Genomic DNA, 20,496 nt, shown 5'->3' with positions numbered 1-20,496 from the left:
CAGACGCAGAATGACCCGCGAGCTGCAGTCAAACAGAGGCGCGTCCCCAGGTCACGCAGCCCGTCCCGGGGGTCCGGGGACGTCGAGACTCCACTGTCCGCATCCCCAAGCGTGGGCACTTTCTCTCGACACGCTCGACCCCGGGTAGCGGCTTTTCCATTAGGGGCCACTCAACCAGAGCTGACAAAAAGGCAGTCAAAAACCGCCAGATTTTCCGACAGTAGACTATTTCCAACTACTAGCAGTGAGGATTTACCTCTGGCGTCGGTAATAATGAGAATAATGCTTTCCCCACCACGAGCCGCGCGCCTCCGACCCAGGTCGGCGATAAGGTCGGAAGAAGCGTATAAACGCGGGAGTGTGCGCATCTGGGGACCCGCGCCAGGTTCCCATTCGAGGCATGGCCGCCTGGAGACCCGGCCCGGAGCAGAGGCGCCCTGGCTTGGCCCGCAGCCGGTCTTCCGGGGCTCCGAGTCTACCGTCCCGTTCGGAAACATGTCAGAACCCGCCACCACCACCTCAAACCTTCCAAACGTCCATTTCACACATCCCGGGTCAGCCCGCCCCTCGGCACTTTTTATACGGGGTGGGCGGAGTCCCGCCCCTTGCGAGATATCGCAGGATCTCACATCGCGAGAGCAGGAGCAGCAGCACCGCCCCTTTCCCTGCCTCAAGCTCCCTTTCCCCTTTCAATGAAGAGGAGGCCCCGCTCCTCGCGAGATGCGGCCCCGACGCACGCTCGTACGCACGCTCTTACGCACGCACGCATGCAAGCACGCGTCAGTTCCTGGCGGCGGCGGCGGTGGCGCAGGCGCAGGGCTTTGCTTCCGCTTTCCGCTGCGGCGCGCGCTCTGCTGTTAGCCGAGTCGGGATCATGGCGGCCACGGCCACGATGGCGACTTCGGGCTCGGCGCGGAAGCGGTTGCTCAAAGAGGAAGACATGACCAAAGTGGAATTCGAGACCAGCGAGGAGGTGGACGTGACCCCCACGTTCGACACCATGGGCCTGCGGGAGGACCTACTGCGCGGCATCTACGCCTATGGTCGGTGGGCGCGGGCCGCGGGCCGTTAGCCGGGGATGCGGGCGGGAGTGAGGCTGAGACTGCGAGTCCCGGGCAGGCCCCGGAGGCCGGGGGTTGGAGCCGAGGCCGAGCCGCTGACGGGCGACCCCCGCCCGCAGCACGCCATCCACTACCGCGTTTGCGTCGGTGGGTTCGGTTTTGTCCTCGATGCAGAGCACCGTGCTGGTCCAGCGAGGGCTGCAAAGCCTTCCGGGCCCTTCGGAGTCATTCGTTCCGCGGATAACTGTCCTGTACCTGCCAGGTGCTCCGGACGTGCGCGGCTCTAGGCACTGAGGGTTTAGCAGTGGACCAGACAGGCTCGTGCCCTTAGGTAGCTTAAGTTATGTTTGGGAGACAGACGGCATAGAGCCTAGGCTGCTTCAGGTAGTGGTAATGGCTCTAGAGAAAATAAAGCGGGATAATTGAATGAAGTGTGATTGGAGGGAAAAGAGAGTTACAATACATAGAGAAAATAGATGAGAGGTCTCCCAGAAGGGGCTGACATTTGAGCTGACATCTGGATTAAGGAGCCCTTATGAGAAGACTATGGTAGTACTGGACAGAGGGAGCAGCTGGTGCCAGGGCCCTGTAGCCCTGAGCTGAGTGATTCTAGGAGCAGAAAGAAGCTTCCTGTCGTGAGAGCCCAGGGGCGAGTTTGGAGAGAGAGGCAGGGGCCAGATCTTGCAGAGGATCATATGAGATGATCAAGAACTTGAATTTTATTTCTTTTTTTTTTTTTGTGAGGAGATCAGCCCTGTGCTAACATCTGCCAATCCTCCTCTTTTTTTTGCTGAGGAAGACTGGCCCTGTGCTAACATCCGTGCCCATCTTCCTCCACTTCATATGGGATGCGGCACAGCATGGCTTGCCAGGCAGTGCGTCGGTGCACGCCCGGGATCCGAACCAGCGAACCTCGGGGCCGCCCCAGCAGAACGCGTGCACTTAACCGCTTGCGTCACCGGGCCGGCCCCTGAATTTTATTTCTAAGTGTGGTGGGAAGCCAGTGGAGGATTTTAATCAGGAAAGTGAGACGATTACAGTTACAGAGGTTATCCTGGGTGTCTGTGGATTTGAGGGGAGGATTTGAGGGGAGTTGAGGCAGGAGAGGAAGCAGGGCGATGAGTTAGAGGCTTTTGTTCCAGTCCAGGGGAGAGATGATGGCATTGTGGCCGAGGTGGAGTACTAACAGGGTTCCCTGATGGGTTGAATGGGAGCGGCAGAGGAAGGAGGACTCACGTGATTCCTGGGTGTTGTGAGTAACGGGCAGCATGCTTGCTTAGGTGGGGAGCGCTCGAGGGAGGCAAAGTGGGAAGCTCTGTCTTGGATGTGGTGACCTTGAGGGGCCTGTGAGCCATCCATTTGGAGATGTCGGGAAGGCAGTTGTCTAAGTTGGGAGCTGAGGAAGATCGGTGGTGTTGGAGGTGCAGGTGGGAGTGATCAGCGTCTGCTTAACGCCTGGGATGTCTTTTATCCAGCAGTCCTGATGTCATGGCAGTTTGGATAGAGCAAAGAGAAGGTGCTGAGGGAACGGGAGGTGAAAGAACCATTGCAGCCTGGCCTGAGTGAGGCTGACAGCCCTACGTGCCTCTAGGCACCCAGGGCATCCCTGCCCTAAAACACGGTTTTTAGTTTCCCATTGGTCATCATGAGGAGTTTAAATCATCTGTGGTGTTTGCTTTTGTGCTAGATGGGAAATTATACTACCAAAAAATAATTAAAATACAGTTTTTGTACATAAGTTTTGTTTATTTGGAAAATACTTTTACTCCTTCAGAGTGGCCTCATGCCTTGGTAATTGCTATGCAAGAGGGGTGGTGTTGTAGTTCATGTAGCTACATCAAGTCAGGGAGGAGTACAGTGCTGGACACCCTGCAGTACGACCCGCACGGTAGATTAAATGTAGTTGTAGACAATGTGAACAACCCACATGGGAAGGAGGGCTGACTACAGCGCTGATGGGTTTATTTTCCTTTGTATAATTTAAAAAGTAATACAAAAAAAAAGCATTGCAGGTTATTGTAATGTAGTCAAACAATACAGAAGTAATTGGAGTAAAAAGTGAGCCTCCCCAACCCATTCTCCAGAGGTACCACCGCTAACATTTTGGGTTTTTTTTTGGTGTGTGTGAGGAGGATCAGCCCTGTGCTAACATCTGACAATCCTCCTCGTTTTTTGCTGAGGAAGACTGGCTCTGGGCTAACATCCGTGCCCATATTCCTCCACTTTATATGGGACGCCGCCACAGCATAGCTTGCCAAGCGGTGCCTCCATGTGCGCCAGGGATCCGAACCGGCGAACCCCGGGCCGCCGCAGCGGCGGCGCACGCACTTAACCGCTTGCGCCGCTGGGCCAGTCCCAACATTTTCTTTTTAACTGACTGAGGTCTCTATATTCTGCAGTCATGTTCCTTTTACAGAGATTTTGTCTGTATAAATAAGATCCCCCGTTAGTCAGTATAATAAAAATCTACTTCAGCCCAATTCATTCAGCAGCTGTTTCTTGAGAGCTCAGTGTGTTAGACATTGGGTTAGGCGAGGGTGGGAGTGGGGAGTTAAAAAAAGATACCATTTCTGCCCCGAGGAGCCTACACTGTATGGTTGTAAACATGCTGTCCTGGTGGTTAGGGCTAATTTTTTGTTTTTATTTACAGGTTTTGAAAAACCCTCAGCAATCCAGCAGCGAGCTATCAAGCAGATAATTAAAGGGAGAGATGTCATCGCACAGTAAGTCTGCTCACACAGAGTGGGAATGAGATGCTAGGAAAGCAAAGGGTGGTTCATGCTTTGGGATGACCATTTTTGTCAGTTTTCATACACTCCTTACCAACTCTTTCCTTGACTTTAGCCACAGGGTGTTTTGTTTGTGTTTATGTTTGTGTCTTCTACTTTGGAAAGCCTTCATTTTTTTAGCTAGCTTTACTTACATGTCAGTCAGCATGTGAAATTGTATATAATGCTCTTTTAATAGCTTTATTCCTGGTGCCTAATTTTTAAAGACTCATTTACAAAAAAAAAAAATATATTTTTGGAGGATAGTTTCATTCCAAACTCAAAGAAAAGAATTATAGTTACATAAAGGGGAATCTCTCTTTTCTGCCACCTCTAACACTTGTTGGAGTTACAGCTTCTGTAGCTCCATCACCCCCTGATGCAAAAGCCACATCTGCTGTGCTCATCACCAGTGATTTAAAAGTTGTGACACGGTGCCTGAGTCCCGCCCTTGCAGTTAAGATATTGATGGTCTTTTGTGGGGGGTCGGGAGGCGTCTGCTTGGAAGAAGCTGCCAAGTGCTTCTGCCCCTGCCCCTGGAGCACTGCTGTGGGGGGGCTTATATGAATGGGCACAGTGGCAGGTGGCCCAGCATTCTAAATCCCATTTGTGTTTTCTTTACTAGATCTCAGTCTGGTACAGGCAAAACAGCCACCTTCAGTATTTCCGTCCTCCAGTGTTTGGATATTCAGGTAATTTGCCACTCTTAAAACAAACCTCTCTTTAATCTTAGGAAATACTTCATTTTTCTATGGTAACTGCAGTGTTCAAAAAGTGCAGTTTTTAGGAGGCCGGCCTGGTGGCGTAGCAGTTAAGCTCATGTGTTCCACTTTGGCGCCCTGGGGTTCACCAGTTTGGATCCTGGGCTCGGACCTACTCACCGCTCATCAAGCCATGCTGAGGCGGCGTCCCATATAGAAGAGCTACAACTCTACAACTATGATGCACAACTATGTTTTGGGGAGAAAAAAGAAGAAAGAAGAAGATTGACAACAGACGTTAGTGTAGGGCCAATGTTCCTCAAAAAAAAAAAAAAGTGCAGTTTTTAAATTTCTCTAATTGTACTGACTCAAATTTTTTAAGAAAATCTTAATTGCACACTAATGTCTGAGCTAATGCCCTGTCATAAATTTCTTTTTATTTAAAGCGGGAGATTTTTTAAACTAGTGGAAATTCTTGTGTGCAAACAAGAATCCTGACCAGTATACCCCATTATTACTGGGTTTGTGGTTTGAGTAACATTCAGGTTTGCTTACCTCTGTTAGAAATCAGATGTGTGGTGAATGTGAGATAATATTCGAAATAGATCTGAGTGTAAATTAATGCAGTCTACCTTGAAAATACTGAAAATTCTCTCTTTGCTGACAAATTATTTTAACAGGTTCGTGAAACCCAAGCTTTGATCTTGGCTCCAACAAGAGAGTTAGCTGTACAGATCCAGAAGGTGAGACAGTTAAAGATGGCAGTGTCATATTTGCAAGTACTGCTTTATAATTCACTTGTGAAAGGCTGACCAGTTGACTTAATCTAATCCTGTTTTTCTGTTCCCTCAAATTTTTTTTCCTCATCCCTAACATTTTGCCATAAATCATTATATATTATATGAATTGCTGGTTTGTATTAGGTCATTTTTAGTGTAGCTTGTGTGATTCCAGTAGTTTTTTTACAGTCTTAGAATTGTAAATTTTTCAACAAAAAATCCATTTTGGTAAAAATTGTTACTATTTTATATTTACGTATTATAAACACTTTGAAAGAGTGTATATTAAAATGTTAATATTGTCTCTGGGTGGATAGAATTATGAATATTATATATGTAATTATATATATAATATTATAGGTTTTTCTATAATTAATGTGTATTGCTTTTGTAATAAGAAACTAGCAAAACTAACTTTATTTTGGTGCAGAAAAGAGTAGAAGTAGGAGAGTTGGGCTCTCTGTGGTTTTATGGTATAATTATGGCATCAGTAATATTTGGTGGTCATCTTAAATTGGAATAGAAGTGATCTTCATTTTGGGAAACTCAGATGTTTCCGACTTCATAGTGGTCTTGAGGCAGGCCCTGGACGTGAACCTGTGTTTTCATTCAGGGCCTGCTCGCTCTGGGTGACTACATGAACGTCCAGTGCCACGCCTGCATCGGAGGCACCAACGTGGGGGAGGACATCAGGAAACTGGACTACGGACAGCACGTTGTCGCTGGCACACCTGGGCGTGTCTTTGGTAAGCGCTTTTGTCTATAAAAATTGTGCTGCTAATAGTATTCATAAGACGTAGGTAAACGATACAAGACTGTTGTCAATTTGACATGCTGCGTGATGGATTTTTGCATTTGGGTAACTTGTGGAAAGTGGAGGGAATGTCTCTGAAATGCTGTGCAAACTGGTTGAAATAGTTAGCTATTTCCTCATAGCCTGAGGTCTAATTATTTCAAAATCTAATTTTATAGATATGATTCGACGCAGAAGTTTGAGGACTCGGGCTATCAAGATGTTGGTTTTGGACGAGGCTGATGAAATGTTGAATAAAGGTATGAGTAGTGAATTTTCTACTGACATATAATTCTTAAATTTTCACAATGTAAAATTGAAATATGGAGCTAATGGAAGTGTTCTAAATATAACTAGTGTTTTCTTTGTGGAAGACAGTTGTACCTCGGGGACGATTACCAACATAAAACTTGTATTTTGATCTTTTTTATGGTAGGAGTTTATAAGACTGATCACAACCAGAACAACAGCATTTCAACCCAGACTGATATGGCGTTGCTAATTGTGTGTCTGGGGGGTTAGCACAGGGGACCAAAGTGTGGAGTTGAGATGTGGCGCATAGAAGTGCCTGGTGTTGATTGAAGGAGGGGGTAAAAATGGGTGTGTCAGTGAATCACGTTTTATGGCAGTAGGGTATTCTGTGGTATAGATGTTCCATAATTTATTTAACCAGCTTTATTGGTTGTCTAGGCTGTTTTTAACTCTTTTACCATTTTTTTAAGATAAATTTCTAGAATTGGAATATATACTTTTTAGGCTTTTCATGTGTTTCTGCCAAAATGTATGAGAACAAATATGTGAGGACCCCTAAGTGATAGCAGATGTCTTGTTGCAGTGGTTGGGAAATGCATAATGACAGGTGTCACCTTGAGTTCAGTAGCCTTGTTCCCCATGTGAAACAGCTGGGGGCAGTGCTTTGCAGTGCCTTCACCTTCCACTGTGTGTATAGACCCTCCCCCTCAGCCTCTGCCTCCATCCCAGGGGACTGGGCGGGTGTCTCCATAGACCTTGGGGTCACCTGCCATGAAGTACTGGGTGGGTGTTCCCATAGACCTTGAGGTCACCTGGCATGAAGGATTGGGCAGGGGTCTCCATAGACTTTGGGGTCACCTGGCATGAAGGAAGGATTTTGCTTCTAACATTAACCAGTAACATACGTGGGGGTTTTCTCCATCGTTTTCTTGGGTGTCTAGTACTGAGTAGTTCTTTCAGGTACTAGAGGCTAATGCTGTGCTGAGGCGCTGCCTTCCACCCCTCCCTCTGCTTGGGCCTCTTATCAGAAGGCCCTGCTCTTCAGTTAAGTTAGAAGTACGGTTACCACAAAGCAGTCAGTTTCCTCTGTGTCTGAGGAAGCTGTTGGTTGTAGGTGGCTCCTTGTGGTCTTATCCCTTAGGGCAGCAGTTCTCAAAGTGAGGTCTCCAGACCAGCAGCATCCGTGTCACTTGGGAACTTGTTAGAGATGCAGATTCTTGGGCTTCGTGATCTGTGCACTCAGAACCCTGCAGTTTGTTAACAAGCTCTTTGGGACCCCCTGCCTGTGGGCATTCTCACACACTCATCTCCTAACCCCGTCCTGCCCAGGCCTGGCAGAGATTGTGGTATAGTAACCTGTGGGCCAGGTCCCACTTGGTGATGTATTTTATTCAGCCTATGCCATGTTTAATAGTGTAAATTAGTTGCATTATTGCTTGGGAGTTTTTTTTAATAGAGGTATAATTGACATGTAACATATTAGTTTCAGGTGTACAGCATAATTTGATATTTGTGGGCGATTTTTTTTTCTCATGAGATACATTCCTTTATTCCCATTTTACAGATTATAAAACCGAGGCACAGAGATTCTAAGCTACTTGCTCAAGGTCACAGGGCCGATAAGCAGCAGAGCAAGGGGCTCAAATACATACAGTCTGGCTCCAGAACCCACATTCTTTTTTTTTTCCTTTATTGTGAAATTTTGTTGTACATTATTGTTTGTCAGTCACCATATAAATGCACCCCTTCACCCCTTGTGCCCATCCCCCACCCCCCTCGCCCCTGGTAACCACCAAACAGTTCTCTCTGTATGTGTGTTAGTTCATCTTCCACTTATGAGTGAAATCATGTGGTCTTTCTCTTTCTGGCTGATTTTGCTTAACATAATACCCTTCAAGTCCATCCATGTTATTGCAAATGGGACGATTTTGTCTTTTTTTTTTTACGGCTGAGTAGTATTCCATTGTGTGTGTATGTGTGTGTGTGTATGTATATATATATATATATATATATATACATACATACACACCACATCTTCTTTATCCACTCATCAGTCAAGGGACACTTGGGTTGCTTCCACTTCTTGGCTATAGTGAATAATGCTGCAATGAACATAGGGGTGTATAAGCCTCTTTGGATTGTTGATTTCAGGTTCGTTGGGTAGATTCCCAGTAGTGGGAGAGCTGGATTATAAGGTATTTCTTTTTTTAATTGTTTGAGGAATCTGCATACTGATTTCCATAGAGGCTGCACCAGTTTGCATTCCCACCAGCAGTGAATTAGGGTTCCCATTTCTGCACAGCCTCTCCAGCATTTGTTGCTTTTTGTCTTGGTGATTATAGCCATTCTAACAGGTGTAAGATGATATGTTAGTGTGGTTTTGATTTGCATTTCCCTGATGATTAGTGAGGTTGAGCATCTTTTCATTTGCCTGTTGGCCATCTGTATATCTTCTTTGGAGAAGTGTCTGTTCATTTCCTCTGCCCATTTTTTGATCAGGTTGTTTGTGTTTTTGTTGTTCAGTCATGTGAGTTCTTTATATATTATGGAGATTAATTTCTTGTTTGGACATGTGGTTTGCAAATATTTTTTCCCAGCTGGTGGGTTCCCTATTCATTTTGATCCTGGTTTCATTTGCCTTGTAGAAGCTCTTTAATCGGATGAAGTCTCACTTGTTTATTTTTTGTTTTCATTGTCCGAGTAGACATGGAATTCGAAAAGATCCCTTTATGACTGATGACGAATTGTGTACTGCCTATATTTTCTTCCAGGAGTTTTATAGTTTCAGGTCTCACCTTCCAGTCTTTGATCCATTTTGAGTTAATTTTTGTGTATGGCAAAAGAAGATGGTCTACTTTCATTCTTTTGCAAGTGGCTGTCCAGTTTTCCCAGCACCATTTATTGAAGAGACTTTCCTTTCTCCATTGTATGTTCTTAGCTCCTTTGTCAAAGATTAGCTGCCCATAGATGTGAGGTTTAATTTCTGGGCTTTCAATTCTGTTCCATTGATCTGTGTGTCTATTTTTGTACTAGTAATATGCTGTTTTGATTACTATCGCTTTGTGGTATGTTTTGAAGTCATGGATTGTGATGCCTCCAGCTTTGTTCTTTTCTCTCAGGATTTCTTTAGCTGTTCGGGGTCCTTTGTTGCCCCATATGAATTTTAGTATTCTTTGTTCTATTTCCGTGAAGAATGTCCTTGGGATTCTGATTGGGATTGCATTGAATCTGTAGATTGCTTTAGGTAGTATGGATGTTTTAACTATGTTTATTCTTCCAATCCATGTGCATGGAATATTTTTCCATTTCTTTATGTCATCACTGATTTCAGTCAGTAATGTCTTATAGTTTTCATTGTATAGATCTTTCACTTCCTTGGTTAAATTTGTTTCTAGATATTTTATTCTTTTTGTGGCAATTGTAAATGGGATTGTCTTCTTGAGTTCTCTGTTAGTTCATTGTTGGCATATAGAAATGCAACTGATTTCTGTAAATTGATTTTATATCCTGCAACTTTGCTGTAATTGTTGATTATTTCTAATAGTTTTCCAATGGATTCTTTAGGGTTTTCTATATATAAGATCATGTCATCTGCAAACAGCAGGAGTTTCACTCCTTTGTTGCCTATTTGTATTCCTTTTATTCTTTTTTCTTGCCTAATTGCTCTGGCCAGAACCTCCAGTATTATGTTGAATAAGAGTGGTGAGTGTGGGCACCCTTGTTTTGTTCCTGTTTTCAGAGGGATGGCTTTCAGTTTTTCCCTGCTGAGTATGATGCTGGCTGTGGTTTTGTCATATATGGCCTTTATTATGTTAAGGTACTTTCCTTCTATACCCATTTTTTTGAGAGTTTTTATCATAAACGGATGTTGGATCTTGTGAGATGCCTTCTCTGCATCTACTGAGATGATCATATGGGTTTTATTCTTTGTTTTGTTAATGTGGTGTATCATATCGATTGATTTGCGGATGTTGAACCGTCCCTGTGTCCCTGATATAAATCCCACTTGATCATGGTGTATGATCTTTTTAGTGAGGAAGATTGGTCCTCAGCTAACATCTGTTGCCAATCTTCCTCTTTTTTTGCTTGAGGAGGACTGTCCCTGAGCTAACATCTGTGCCAGTCTTCCTTTATTTTGTATGTGGGACGCCACCACAACATGGCTTGATGAGTGGTGTGTAGGTCTGTGCCTGGGATCCGAACCTGTGAACCCCAGGCCATGGAAGTGGAGTGTGCAAACTTAACCTCTACGCCACTGGGTCGGCCTCTGGTGTATGATCTTTTTAACGTATTGCTGTATTTGGTTTGCAGGTATTTTGTTGAGAATTTTTGCATCTGTGTTCATCAGGGATATTGGTCTGTAGTTTTTCGTTTTAGTATTGTCTTTGGCTTTGGTATCAGGTGATGTTGGCCTCGTAGAATGTGTTGGAAAGTGTTCCATCTTCCTCTATTTTTTGGAATAGTTTGAGAAGGATAGGTATTAAATCTTTGAATGTTTGGTAAAATTCTCCAGAGAAGCCATCTGGTCCTTGACTTTTATTTTTGGGGAGATTTTTCATTACTGTTTCAATCTCTTTGCTTGTGATTGGTCTATTCAGGTTCTCTGTTTCTTCTTGATTCAGTTTTGGGAGGTAGTATGAGTCTAAGAATTTATCCATTTCTTTTAGATTGTCTAATTTGTTGGCATATAGTTTTTCATAGTATTCTCTTATAATTTTTTCTATTTCTGTGGTATCTGTTGTAATTTCCCAGTTTTCATTTCTAATTTTATTTATTTGAGCCTTCTCTCTTTTTTTCTTGGTGAGTCTGGCTAAGTTTATCAATTTTGTTTATCTTCTCAGAGAACCAGCTCTTTGTTTCATTGATCCTTTCTACTGTTTTTTTGGTTTTGATTTCATTTATTTCTGCTCTGATTTTTAGTATTTCCCTCCTTCTGCTGACTTTGGGTCTTGTTTGTTCTTCTTTTTCTAATTCTGTTAGGTGTAGTTTGAGGTTGCTTATTTGGGCTTTTTCTTGTTTGTTAAGGTGGGCCTATATTGCTATGAGTTTCCCTCTCAGGACTGCTTTTGCTGCATCCCATATGAGTTGGTATGGTGTATTTTCATTTTCATTTGTCTCCAAATATGACTTGATTTCTCCTTTAACTTCATCAGTGATCCATTGCTTGTTCAATAGCATGTTATTTACTGGCGGCCAGGGTTTGGATCCCAGGTGCGCACCGAGGCACCACTTCTCCGGCCATGCTGAGGCCGCGTCCCACATACAGCAACTAGAAGGATGTGCAGCTATGACAGACAACTTATCTATGGGAGCTTTGGGGGAAAATAAATAAATAAATTAAAAAAAAATAGCATGTTATTTAGTCTCCACATCTTTGTCACTTTCCCGGTTTTTTCTTGTAGTTGATTTCTAGCTTCATGGCGTTATGGTTGGAAAAGATGCTTGTTATGATTTCAGTCTTCTTGAATTTATAGAGGCACACCTTGTTTCCCAACATATGGTCTATTCTTGAGAGTATTCCATGCGTGCTTGAGAAGAATGTGTAATCTGCTGTTAGGATGGAGTGCTCGTAATCTGCTGTTAGGATGGAGTGCTCTCTCTATGTCTATTAAGTCCATCTTGTCAAATTTTTCATTTAAGTTCATTATTTCATTATTGACTTTCTGTCTGGGTGATCTATCCATTGGTGTAAGTGGGGTGTTAAGATCCCCTACTATTATTGTGTTGTTGTTAATATCTCCTTTTAGGTTTGTTAATAGTTGCTTTATGTACTTTGGTGCCCCTTTGTTGGGTGCATATATATTTATAAGTGATATGGGTGGAGCATCCCTTTTATCATTATATATTGCCCCTCTTTGTCTCTCATTACCTGTTTTATCTTCAAGTCAACTTTGATATAAGTATGGCGACATCTGCTTTCTTTTGTTTGCCATAAGCTTGGAGTATTGTCTTCCATCCTTTCACTCTGAGCCTGTGTTTGTCTTTAGAATTGAGATGTGTTTCCTGGAGGCAGCATATTGTTGGGTCTTGTTTTTTAATCTATCCCACCACTCTGTGTCTTTTGATTGGAGAGCTCAGTCCATTTACATTTAGGGTAATTATTGATATATGAGGGCTTAATGTTGCTATTTTGTCGTTCATTTTCTGATTCTTTTACATTGCTTTTGTTTCTCGTCCCATGTGTTTCGGACTACTGATTCATTTTGGTAGTTCTGTATGGAGGTTCTCTTAGTTTTCTCTTTGTTTATTGTGTGTGACTTTGTTCTGATTATTTGGTTAGTGGTTACCATGAGGTTTGTATGAAAAAAATCTCGTGGATGTGATAGTCCATTTTTTGATGGCCTCTTATTGCCTTAGAGTAAGTCGATTCGATCCCTTTCCTCTTCTCCTTCTAAGTTATTGTTGTCACAATTTATTCCATCTTGTGTTGTGAGTTTGTGTTTAAAGTGATGAGGTTATATTTATTTTTGGTGTTTTTCCTTCCCTTGATCTTTGGTTTTATGATTAAGTGTTTGCTAATCTATTCTGATAGCTGCAATTTTTATGATTTTGTTGACCTGTTTTCCTCCTTGTTCAAAACTTTGTATCCCCTTTCTCTTTTTTTTCTCAGACATGAGGGCCTTCTTGAGCACTTCTTGTAGCGGGGGTCTTGTGGCAATGAACTCCCTTAGCTTTGGTTTATCAGGGATAGTTATTATTTCTCCATCATATCTGAAGGATATTTTCGCTAGATAGAGTATTCTTTTTTTTTATAATTTTATTTATTTATTTTTCCCCCAAAGCCCCAGCAGATAGTTGTATATCACAGTTGCACATCCTTCCAGTTGCTGTATGTGGGACGTGGCCTCAGCATCGCCGAACAATCGGTGCATCAGCGCGCGCCCGGGATCCGAACCCGGGCCGCCAGCAGCAGAGCATGCGCACTTAACCGCCAAGCCACGGGGCCGGCCCATAGATAGAGTATTCTTGGCTGAAAGTGTTTGTCTTTCAGAATTTTTAATACATTGTTCCACTCTCTCCTAGCCTGTGAAGTTTCTGTCACGAAATCGGCTGAGAGCCTGATAGGAATTCCTTTGTACGTTATTTTTTTTTTGTCTCGCTGCCCTTAATATTTTTTCTTTGTTGTTGGCTCTTGCCAGCTTTACTGCTATATGCCTTGGAGAGGGTTTTTTCATGTTGATATATTTAGGAGATCTATTGATTTCATTTTTCCAGCTCCTTCCCTAGGTTTGGGAAGTTCTCAGCTATTATTTCTTTGAACAAGTTCTGCTCCTTTTTCCCTGTCTTTTCCCTCTGAAACACCTATAAACCTTATGTTGGATTTCCTAATTGAGTCCAATATTTCTCAGAGGGTTGCTTCATTTCTTTTTAGTCTTAGTTCTCTTTCCTCCTCCATCTGGAGCATTTCTGCACTGCTGTCTTCAATATTGCTAATTCTTTCCTCCATATTGTCAGCTCTGATGCTTAAGGCTTGCAGATTTGTCTTTATCTCCTCTATTTTGTTTTTCATTTCTAAGATTTCTGATTGGTTTTTCTTTATAGTTTCAATCTCTTTTGTGAAGAAATTCCTGATTTCATTGAATTGTCTATCTGTGTTTGCTTGTATTTCGTTGAGCTTTCTTATGATAAGAGGAGTGAAGAGAGTTCCTCTTACCTCCTTCCACTTACTCTGGGGCACCTCAGCCCTCGGGTATACGGCTGCCTGGGTGTCTCAGACGTCCCCTATGTTGTGTGAATAGCTTCTGTTGAAATATGAATGTCCTTTTTGTTGTGTCTTAGAGGGGGAGCGTTCAATGAGGGAAGCTCACTCCGCCATGATGCTGATGTCACTCGTGGGAGATATTTTTTTTAAAAATCCAGACCTCTGTATTTTCTAGAAATGTGGCAGATCTGGTCACAGTGGACACAAATCCTCATAGGGCAGTGCAGCTGTAACTGAGTCATAACTGCCTGCAGGCATCCGAGGTTGTGGGTGACTCAGGGCTAGGGTTTCTGTTACTTTTAACTGTCGGCCTCCAAGACTCTTGGGGTGAGGTTTTGCTCCCCAGAGCATACCCGGGAGCAGGTGGGGAGTGGGAGAAGAGAAGGAAAGCAAGGATTTGGGCCAGCTCTGTACAAAAGTTTCTTTGTGAAATCTTATACCTTACAGTCACAACTCTGCATCTAATTAAATGTGAGCATTTGACATGTAACGTCTTTTTCAAAGTGTGCAGCTTAAAAAATTCTCAGTGTCTTATTCCTCATGCCAGGTTTCAAAGAGCAGATTTACGACGTGTACAGGTACCTGCCCCCAGCCACGCAGGTGGTGCTCATCAGCGCCACGCTGCCTCACGAGATTCTGGAGATGACCAATAAGTTCATGACAGACCCCATCCGTATCCTGGTGAAACGGTAAGAGCACCCTGCTTCTCAAGTGGTACTAAAACACACAATGTGGGTTGAATTTGGGTTTCAACATGGGAAAATTTGTTTTAATTTTCTTTTTTGAAAAGCCAGCTTTTATATGTACATTCCCCTTTGACCCAATAATTCCAAATTTAAAAATTAGCTGATAGTGTTTATTTATCAGTGTTTTGGGAGTAAAATGTATATACTATTGAACAAGTCAGATGATTTGTTTAGAACCATATCCAGGGTGGTAGCAACTGTTAGAAGTTCAGACTGATCCAGAGCTTGGGCCTGAGTGGTGGAAGTGGTGGCTTGTAGGAGGATGTGGCTGAGCAGGAGATGTGGGGCTTAATGACCAACCTTGTGGAGCTGCTGAGGGTTGGACCAGTACATGTAAGAGTGCCTAGCATGCGTACATGCCACATTTTGGTTTGAAGAATGAGTTAACAGGATTTGTCTTTGTTCTCCAGTGATGAATTGACTCTAGAAGGCATCAAGCAGTTTTTTGTCGCGGTGGAAAGAGAAGAGTGGAAATTTGACACTCTGTGTGATCTCTACGACACGCTGACCATTACTCAGGCAGTCATTTTCTGTAATACCAAAAGGAAGGTACTTGGCTCTCTTAGAGCTTAGCTCTTTACTAGCCTTGTGTTGAAAACTGAAGATGGGTTCTCTTAAGAACTTAGGTCAAACTTTTTCTGTAGGGGCCAGAAGTATGTGCTTTAGGCTTTGTGGGAACTGCTCAACTCTGCCCTTTAACACAAAAGCCATGGAGGACGATATGTGAACACACGTGTCTGGTGTTCAGGAGTGTTGATGCTGGTCCTACGACTGAAGGTTCAGGAGTCGTTGGTTTTAGGTGGGACCCGGGCCTGGGGTTTTGTAAACTTCCCAGGTGATACTCACGTGCAGGCATTGCTGAGGACCACTGGCGGCTTTTCTTGAAAAGGTCAGGAAGTTGGGCCACTTCTTGTGGCCAACTTCTTGACCACACTTCTCTTTATTTTTCGCCTCATGCTTCTTTGCCAGCTCCTCTGTTCAGCTCTTTCTTTGGCATTCCCTGTGGTTCTGTCCTGCACTCCCTTCTCTTCTCTCTCTGTACCCACTTGCTCTAAATAAGAGTCCTGTGGCTCCCAGTGACTTTTAGATTTCTATCTCCGACCCTCCAACGTTCCAAAAAAAGATTTGAATTTAAATTTCAAGTAAGAATAGTGAGATGTGGTCTCCTTTTTTCCTAAAGAAATTTACATGGAACAAATTGAGAGAATTTTTGCCCCAGTACTTGCTGGGCAAAATTAAGTTTTTTACACATCCAGTTAAGATTAGTCTGAGTTTTAAGAGCGCTTGCTTTATGAGTATTCACATTGGTTCTGCAAATAATTGAAATAAAATCCTGAATACAATGTCTGATTTGGTTTATGAGCTTACAGTAGCATCTGCTGATTTGATTTGTAGGTTGACTGGCTGACAGAGAAAATGAGGGAAGCCAACTTCACTGTGTCATCCATGCATGGAGACATGCCTCAGAAGGAGCGTGAGTCCATCATGAAGGAGTTCCGGTCCGGCGCCAGGTGGGTTGGCTGCTCTTTCTGCACCTGAGGCTGGTCCTGCTGGTCAGAGTTCTGGCCTCTTCCTATTCATTACCTGAGTTAGCTCCGTGCCCCCTAGCCTTCCCCTCACAGCTGAGCTCAGGGAGGTCAGATAACCTTCTGGTAAGTGGGGCAGCCAATGCTGGTGGGCTGGGTTAGGTAGAAGTGATAAGTAGCCCTAACTAGGTAGGTTGGTTGCCTCATTTAGAAGTGTATTTCTTCATTTCCAAATGGGGATTTTCTATTTATCTTTCTGTAATTTGTTTTTAGCTCACTTCCACTGGGTAAGAGAACATGATTTTTGTGATTTCATTCTTCTGACATGTATTCAGACTTGCTTTGTGGCCCAGCACACGGTCATTTTACAGATGTTCTGTGTGCTTGAACAGGACAGGTCCTGTGTGGCTGTTGGCACACAGTGTCCTAGGTATGCCTGGTAGATTTCAGTTGCCAATTCTGTTTTTCAAACCATCTGCATCCTCACCTTTTTTTTCTTTTTAACTGTTTCATCAGTATTGAGAGTGCTGTGGATGAGGTTATTCCTCTGATGTTTCTTCAGTTCTTCCTTTACGTATCCTAGGGCTGTGTACATAGAAATTTAGAATTATTACATTTCTGCAGGCTTTACCTTCGATCATGGGAGTGTCTGCTTTATCTGTAGTGATGCCTTTTGTCTCAGGGCCTGCTTTGTCTGGTTAGTGTCTGCTTGGTACATCCTCATCCTCTCCATCCTGTTTGTAACCTTAAGCTTTGTGTGGATTTCGTGCAAGCAGCATGTAGTTGGGTTTTGTTTTTGTTTTTCTTTTAGTCCAATGATAAACACTGTCTTCTAATTGGAGCATTTAGTCAACTTCTGTTTAATGTAAGTACTGATATATTTGACCATCGTTACAAGTGCATTTTACTTGTTATATCTTTTCTGTGATTCCTTTTTCTTTCTTTATTTTGGGTTTTTTTAATTGTTTCTTTTCCCCACTTCTTATTTTGGAAAACATCCATTTCTTTATGTCATGTAGTAGTTGCTCTAGGGAGTGCAGCACGTGTCTGTGTGTCATCAGCCTCTCTCGTTGACCCTCTTACCGTCCTCCCGCAGTGCAGAGAGCTTGAAACCCTGACTTCAGTGACGCCCAGACTTCTGTGGTTGTTGTCGTGTGTTTTAATGTATATGTGTTTCAAACCCCACAAGATACTTGCATTTGACCCACTGACTACTCTTCCCAGAAATCCTCTTTTTACAATGGTTAAATTTTTTTTTTTTTTTTTTACCACACTTCTCTTTATTTTTCACCTCATGCTTCTTTGCCAGCTCCTCCTCTGTTCAGCTCTTTCTTTGGCATTCCCTGTGGTTCTGTCCTGGAGTCCCTTCTCTTCTCTCTCTGTACCCACTTGCTCTAAATAAGAGTCCTGTGGCTCCCAGTGACTTTTAGATTTCTATCTCCGACCCTCTAGACCCATATATTTAACTGTCTACCCAATATCTCTGCTTCGATGCCTCATAGGCATCTCAAAACTAGACAAATCCAAATCTGAACTCTTGGTCTTTCCTCCCAAATCTACTTCATCTCTAGTCGTCCTCATTCCATTAAAGAACACCCTCTTCTACTCACGTCAGAAACCTGGGAATCATCCCTGACACTTCCTTTGGCAAACACTCCCCCCAACCTCAGCCTTGCTTTATATAAAAAAATTTATTTACATTTAGACACATATTTACCATATTTGTTACTCCTTTTTCCTTTATCTCTGCATTTTTATCTGGGAAGAATTTCCTTCTGTCTAAAGAATGTCTTTTTGTATTTACTTAGTTTGGGTCTGTTGGTGACAAAATGTCTGTTTTAGTTTGTCTGAAAATGTCTATTTCACCTTGAAACATCTCCTTCCAATGTCTTAAAGGAGGTACTTGCTGAGCTAGAATTCTAGGTTGACATGATTCCTTTTCTACACTTGAATGACATAATTCATTGTTGTTTGGCTTCGTTGCTTCTGTTGGGAGGTCCCCTGCTGGTCCTGTCGCTCCTCCTTTACCAACAGTGTCTTTTTTGGCAGGCTGCTCTCGAGGTTTGTCTTTGTGTTTTGTTTCAGCAGTTTTGACTGATGGGTCTGGGTGTGTGTTTGGCCTCCTTCTCCTCTTTGGCTGCTGTGTGACTTTTTTCCCTCAGGTTTTGCTTTGGCCCCATTCTCCCTCTCCGGCTCCCATCCATTATATGTGATTATATGGCAGTGACACCTCTTCTGTGTTTTTGAACTTTCTCCTGCTGTCCCTTAATACTTTGCTTCTAGACCAGCGATGTCCAATAGAAATACAATTCAAGCCACATACGTAATTAAAATTTTCTGGTAGCCACTTTAAAACAGATAAAAAGAAACAGGTGAAATTGATTTTTAATAATGTATTTTATTTAACCCAATATAGCGTATCATTTTGTGTAATCAGCATTGAAAATATATATTTTTTTATACTAAGTATTCAAAATCCAGTGTGCTTTTTACACTTAAAGAGCATCTCATTTCAGACCAGCCACATTGCAGGTGCTTGGTGGGCAGGTAGGCTGGTGGCCTCAGTATTGGACAGCGTGGGTCTGTGGTGTGGCAGATTCTGTCCCATATGAAGGACAGAGTGGCGTGATTTGCATTTCAAATGTGAGGATACTGTAAACACGGCACCAAAGTCAGTGAGGCTGCCGTTCTTGAGTTTTTGCTAGGCAAAAGTAAAGTGTCTTTCCCAATGATTGGTGTGGGACTGGCTTTAAACAATTAAACATAGTGTAGTAAAAGATAATCAGGAATTTTCATCACATGACCTTTGTAACTCAACGTATCAGATGCCCCTTCTGAACAGGTCTTTCTGGTGCTGTCCTACACACTTCATGCCTGCAGGGGACAGTGTGAGGGGTGACCTGGTGTGTTTTGGACTTGTAGCGAGTCTTACACTCTTATGACAAAGGTGATTGCCTCAGAAGCCTTTTCTTTTTGCAGCCGAGTGCTCATTTCTACAGACGTCTGGGCCAGGGGGCTGGATGTCCCTCAGGTGTCCCTCATCATCAACTATGACCTGCCCAATAACAGAGAGTTGTATATACACAGGTATGGGGGCGAGCTTTTCATGGGTTCACTCTCGTTGATAGAGTTACTGAAATCTTCTTTGCTCTATTTACTAAAGTAATTTTGCTTTCGGGACCGGCCTGGTGGCGCAAGCGGTTAAGTGTGCATGCTCCGCTGCGGCGGCCCGGGGTTTGCTGGTTCGGATCCCGGGCGTGCACCGATGCACTGCCTGTCAAGCCATGCTGTGGCAGCGTCCCATATAAAGTGGAGGAAGATGGGCATGGATGTTAGCCCAGGGCCGGTCTTCCTCAGCAAAAAGAGGAGTATTGGCAGATGTTAGCTCAGGGCTGATCTTCCTCACAAAAAAAAAAAAAATTTTGCTTTCCTCATGAAGAATTGGGCGGTCAGGTCGATATGGCCGAAAGGGTGTGGCCATTAATTTTGTGAAGAACGATGACATCCGCATCCTCCGGGACATTGAGCAGTACTACTCCACCCAGATCGACGAGATGCCCATGAACGGTAAGCAGGGCTGCCACCAGCGTCGCCACAGGGGACTTCCTCAGTCCTTGTTGGGGGCACTTGAAGTTTTTTTCCTTTTTTGTTTTTGAGAAGTCTGTTGTGAACCTTTAGTTGAATTTACAAGTTGTCATTTTGTTTGTGTTATTCCTTAGTGTCTATCTGTTTTCACTTTCAGTTGCTGATCTGATCTGAAGAGTCTGCTCTGCTGAGGATGAGTTGGGGACTGCCCACCTGTTTTGTACTCCCACTTGGAACTGTTCAGGAGCAGTTACTATTTAATGGAGTGTATGTGAACTCTTCTCACAGCTCCCCCCCCCCCCCCGGACATGCTCTGGGGCTTCTGCCACCTTTTCTTACTCACATGTAAATAATGCATTGCTCTGAATCTTTTTCATTAAACATTTAGAACTTTTCCCATAAACTCTAATTTATATTTCTGAAGGTGCCACCAGCTTTTCTAGTAACCTGCTCTATAATCTTGGGCAGGTCATTTTGCTCTGTTATCTGATCTTTGAAATGGAAGTGGTAAAACTGCCTAGCCTCTCCCTTGCCCACATTGGTTGGGATGATAAAGTTCATCAGGTGATTCCAACTCAAGGCA

At 43.4% G+C, this 20,496-nt stretch overlaps 1 protein-coding gene across 1 annotated transcript; it reads left to right on the top strand.

The window, feature by feature from the left end:
- The first annotated feature begins 854 nt into the window (after window positions 1-854).
- On the top strand, window positions 855-20,308 carry EIF4A3 (eukaryotic translation initiation factor 4A3). Its single transcript, XM_058561806.1, has 12 exons — window positions 855-1,043; window positions 3,712-3,784; window positions 4,455-4,521; window positions 5,211-5,273; window positions 5,923-6,055; window positions 6,282-6,362; window positions 14,604-14,745; window positions 15,213-15,351; window positions 16,198-16,313; window positions 19,308-19,415; window positions 19,768-19,895; window positions 20,071-20,308. Exons 1-12 carry the CDS (start codon window positions 875-877, stop codon window positions 20,085-20,087), a joined length of 1,236 nt encoding a protein of 411 aa, XP_058417789.1. The 5' UTR covers window positions 855-874; the 3' UTR covers window positions 20,088-20,308.
- Window positions 20,309-20,496: the final 188 nt, after the last annotated feature.

The sequence above is a fragment of the Diceros bicornis genome, chromosome 18 (assembly GCF_020826845.1).
Source record: "Diceros bicornis minor isolate mBicDic1 chromosome 18, mDicBic1.mat.cur, whole genome shotgun sequence".
Classification (NCBI taxonomy): domain Eukaryota; kingdom Metazoa; phylum Chordata; class Mammalia; order Perissodactyla; family Rhinocerotidae; genus Diceros; species Diceros bicornis.
Note: the sequence above shows the minus strand (reverse complement) of the source record. Positions and strands in the feature narration are given on the sequence as shown.

Coding starts and splice junctions, on each gene's coding strand:
- EIF4A3 (XM_058561806.1), top strand. CDS start 875: ATGGCGGCCACGGCCACGATGGCGACTTCGGGCTCGGCGCGGAAGCGG. Junction 3,785..4,454: donor GGGAGAGATGTCATCGCACA/GTAAGTCTGCTC, acceptor TTTCTTTACTAG/ATCTCAGTCTGGTACAGGCA. Junction 6,363..14,603: donor TGATGAAATGTTGAATAAAG/GTATGAGTAGTG, acceptor TCCTCATGCCAG/GTTTCAAAGAGCAGATTTAC.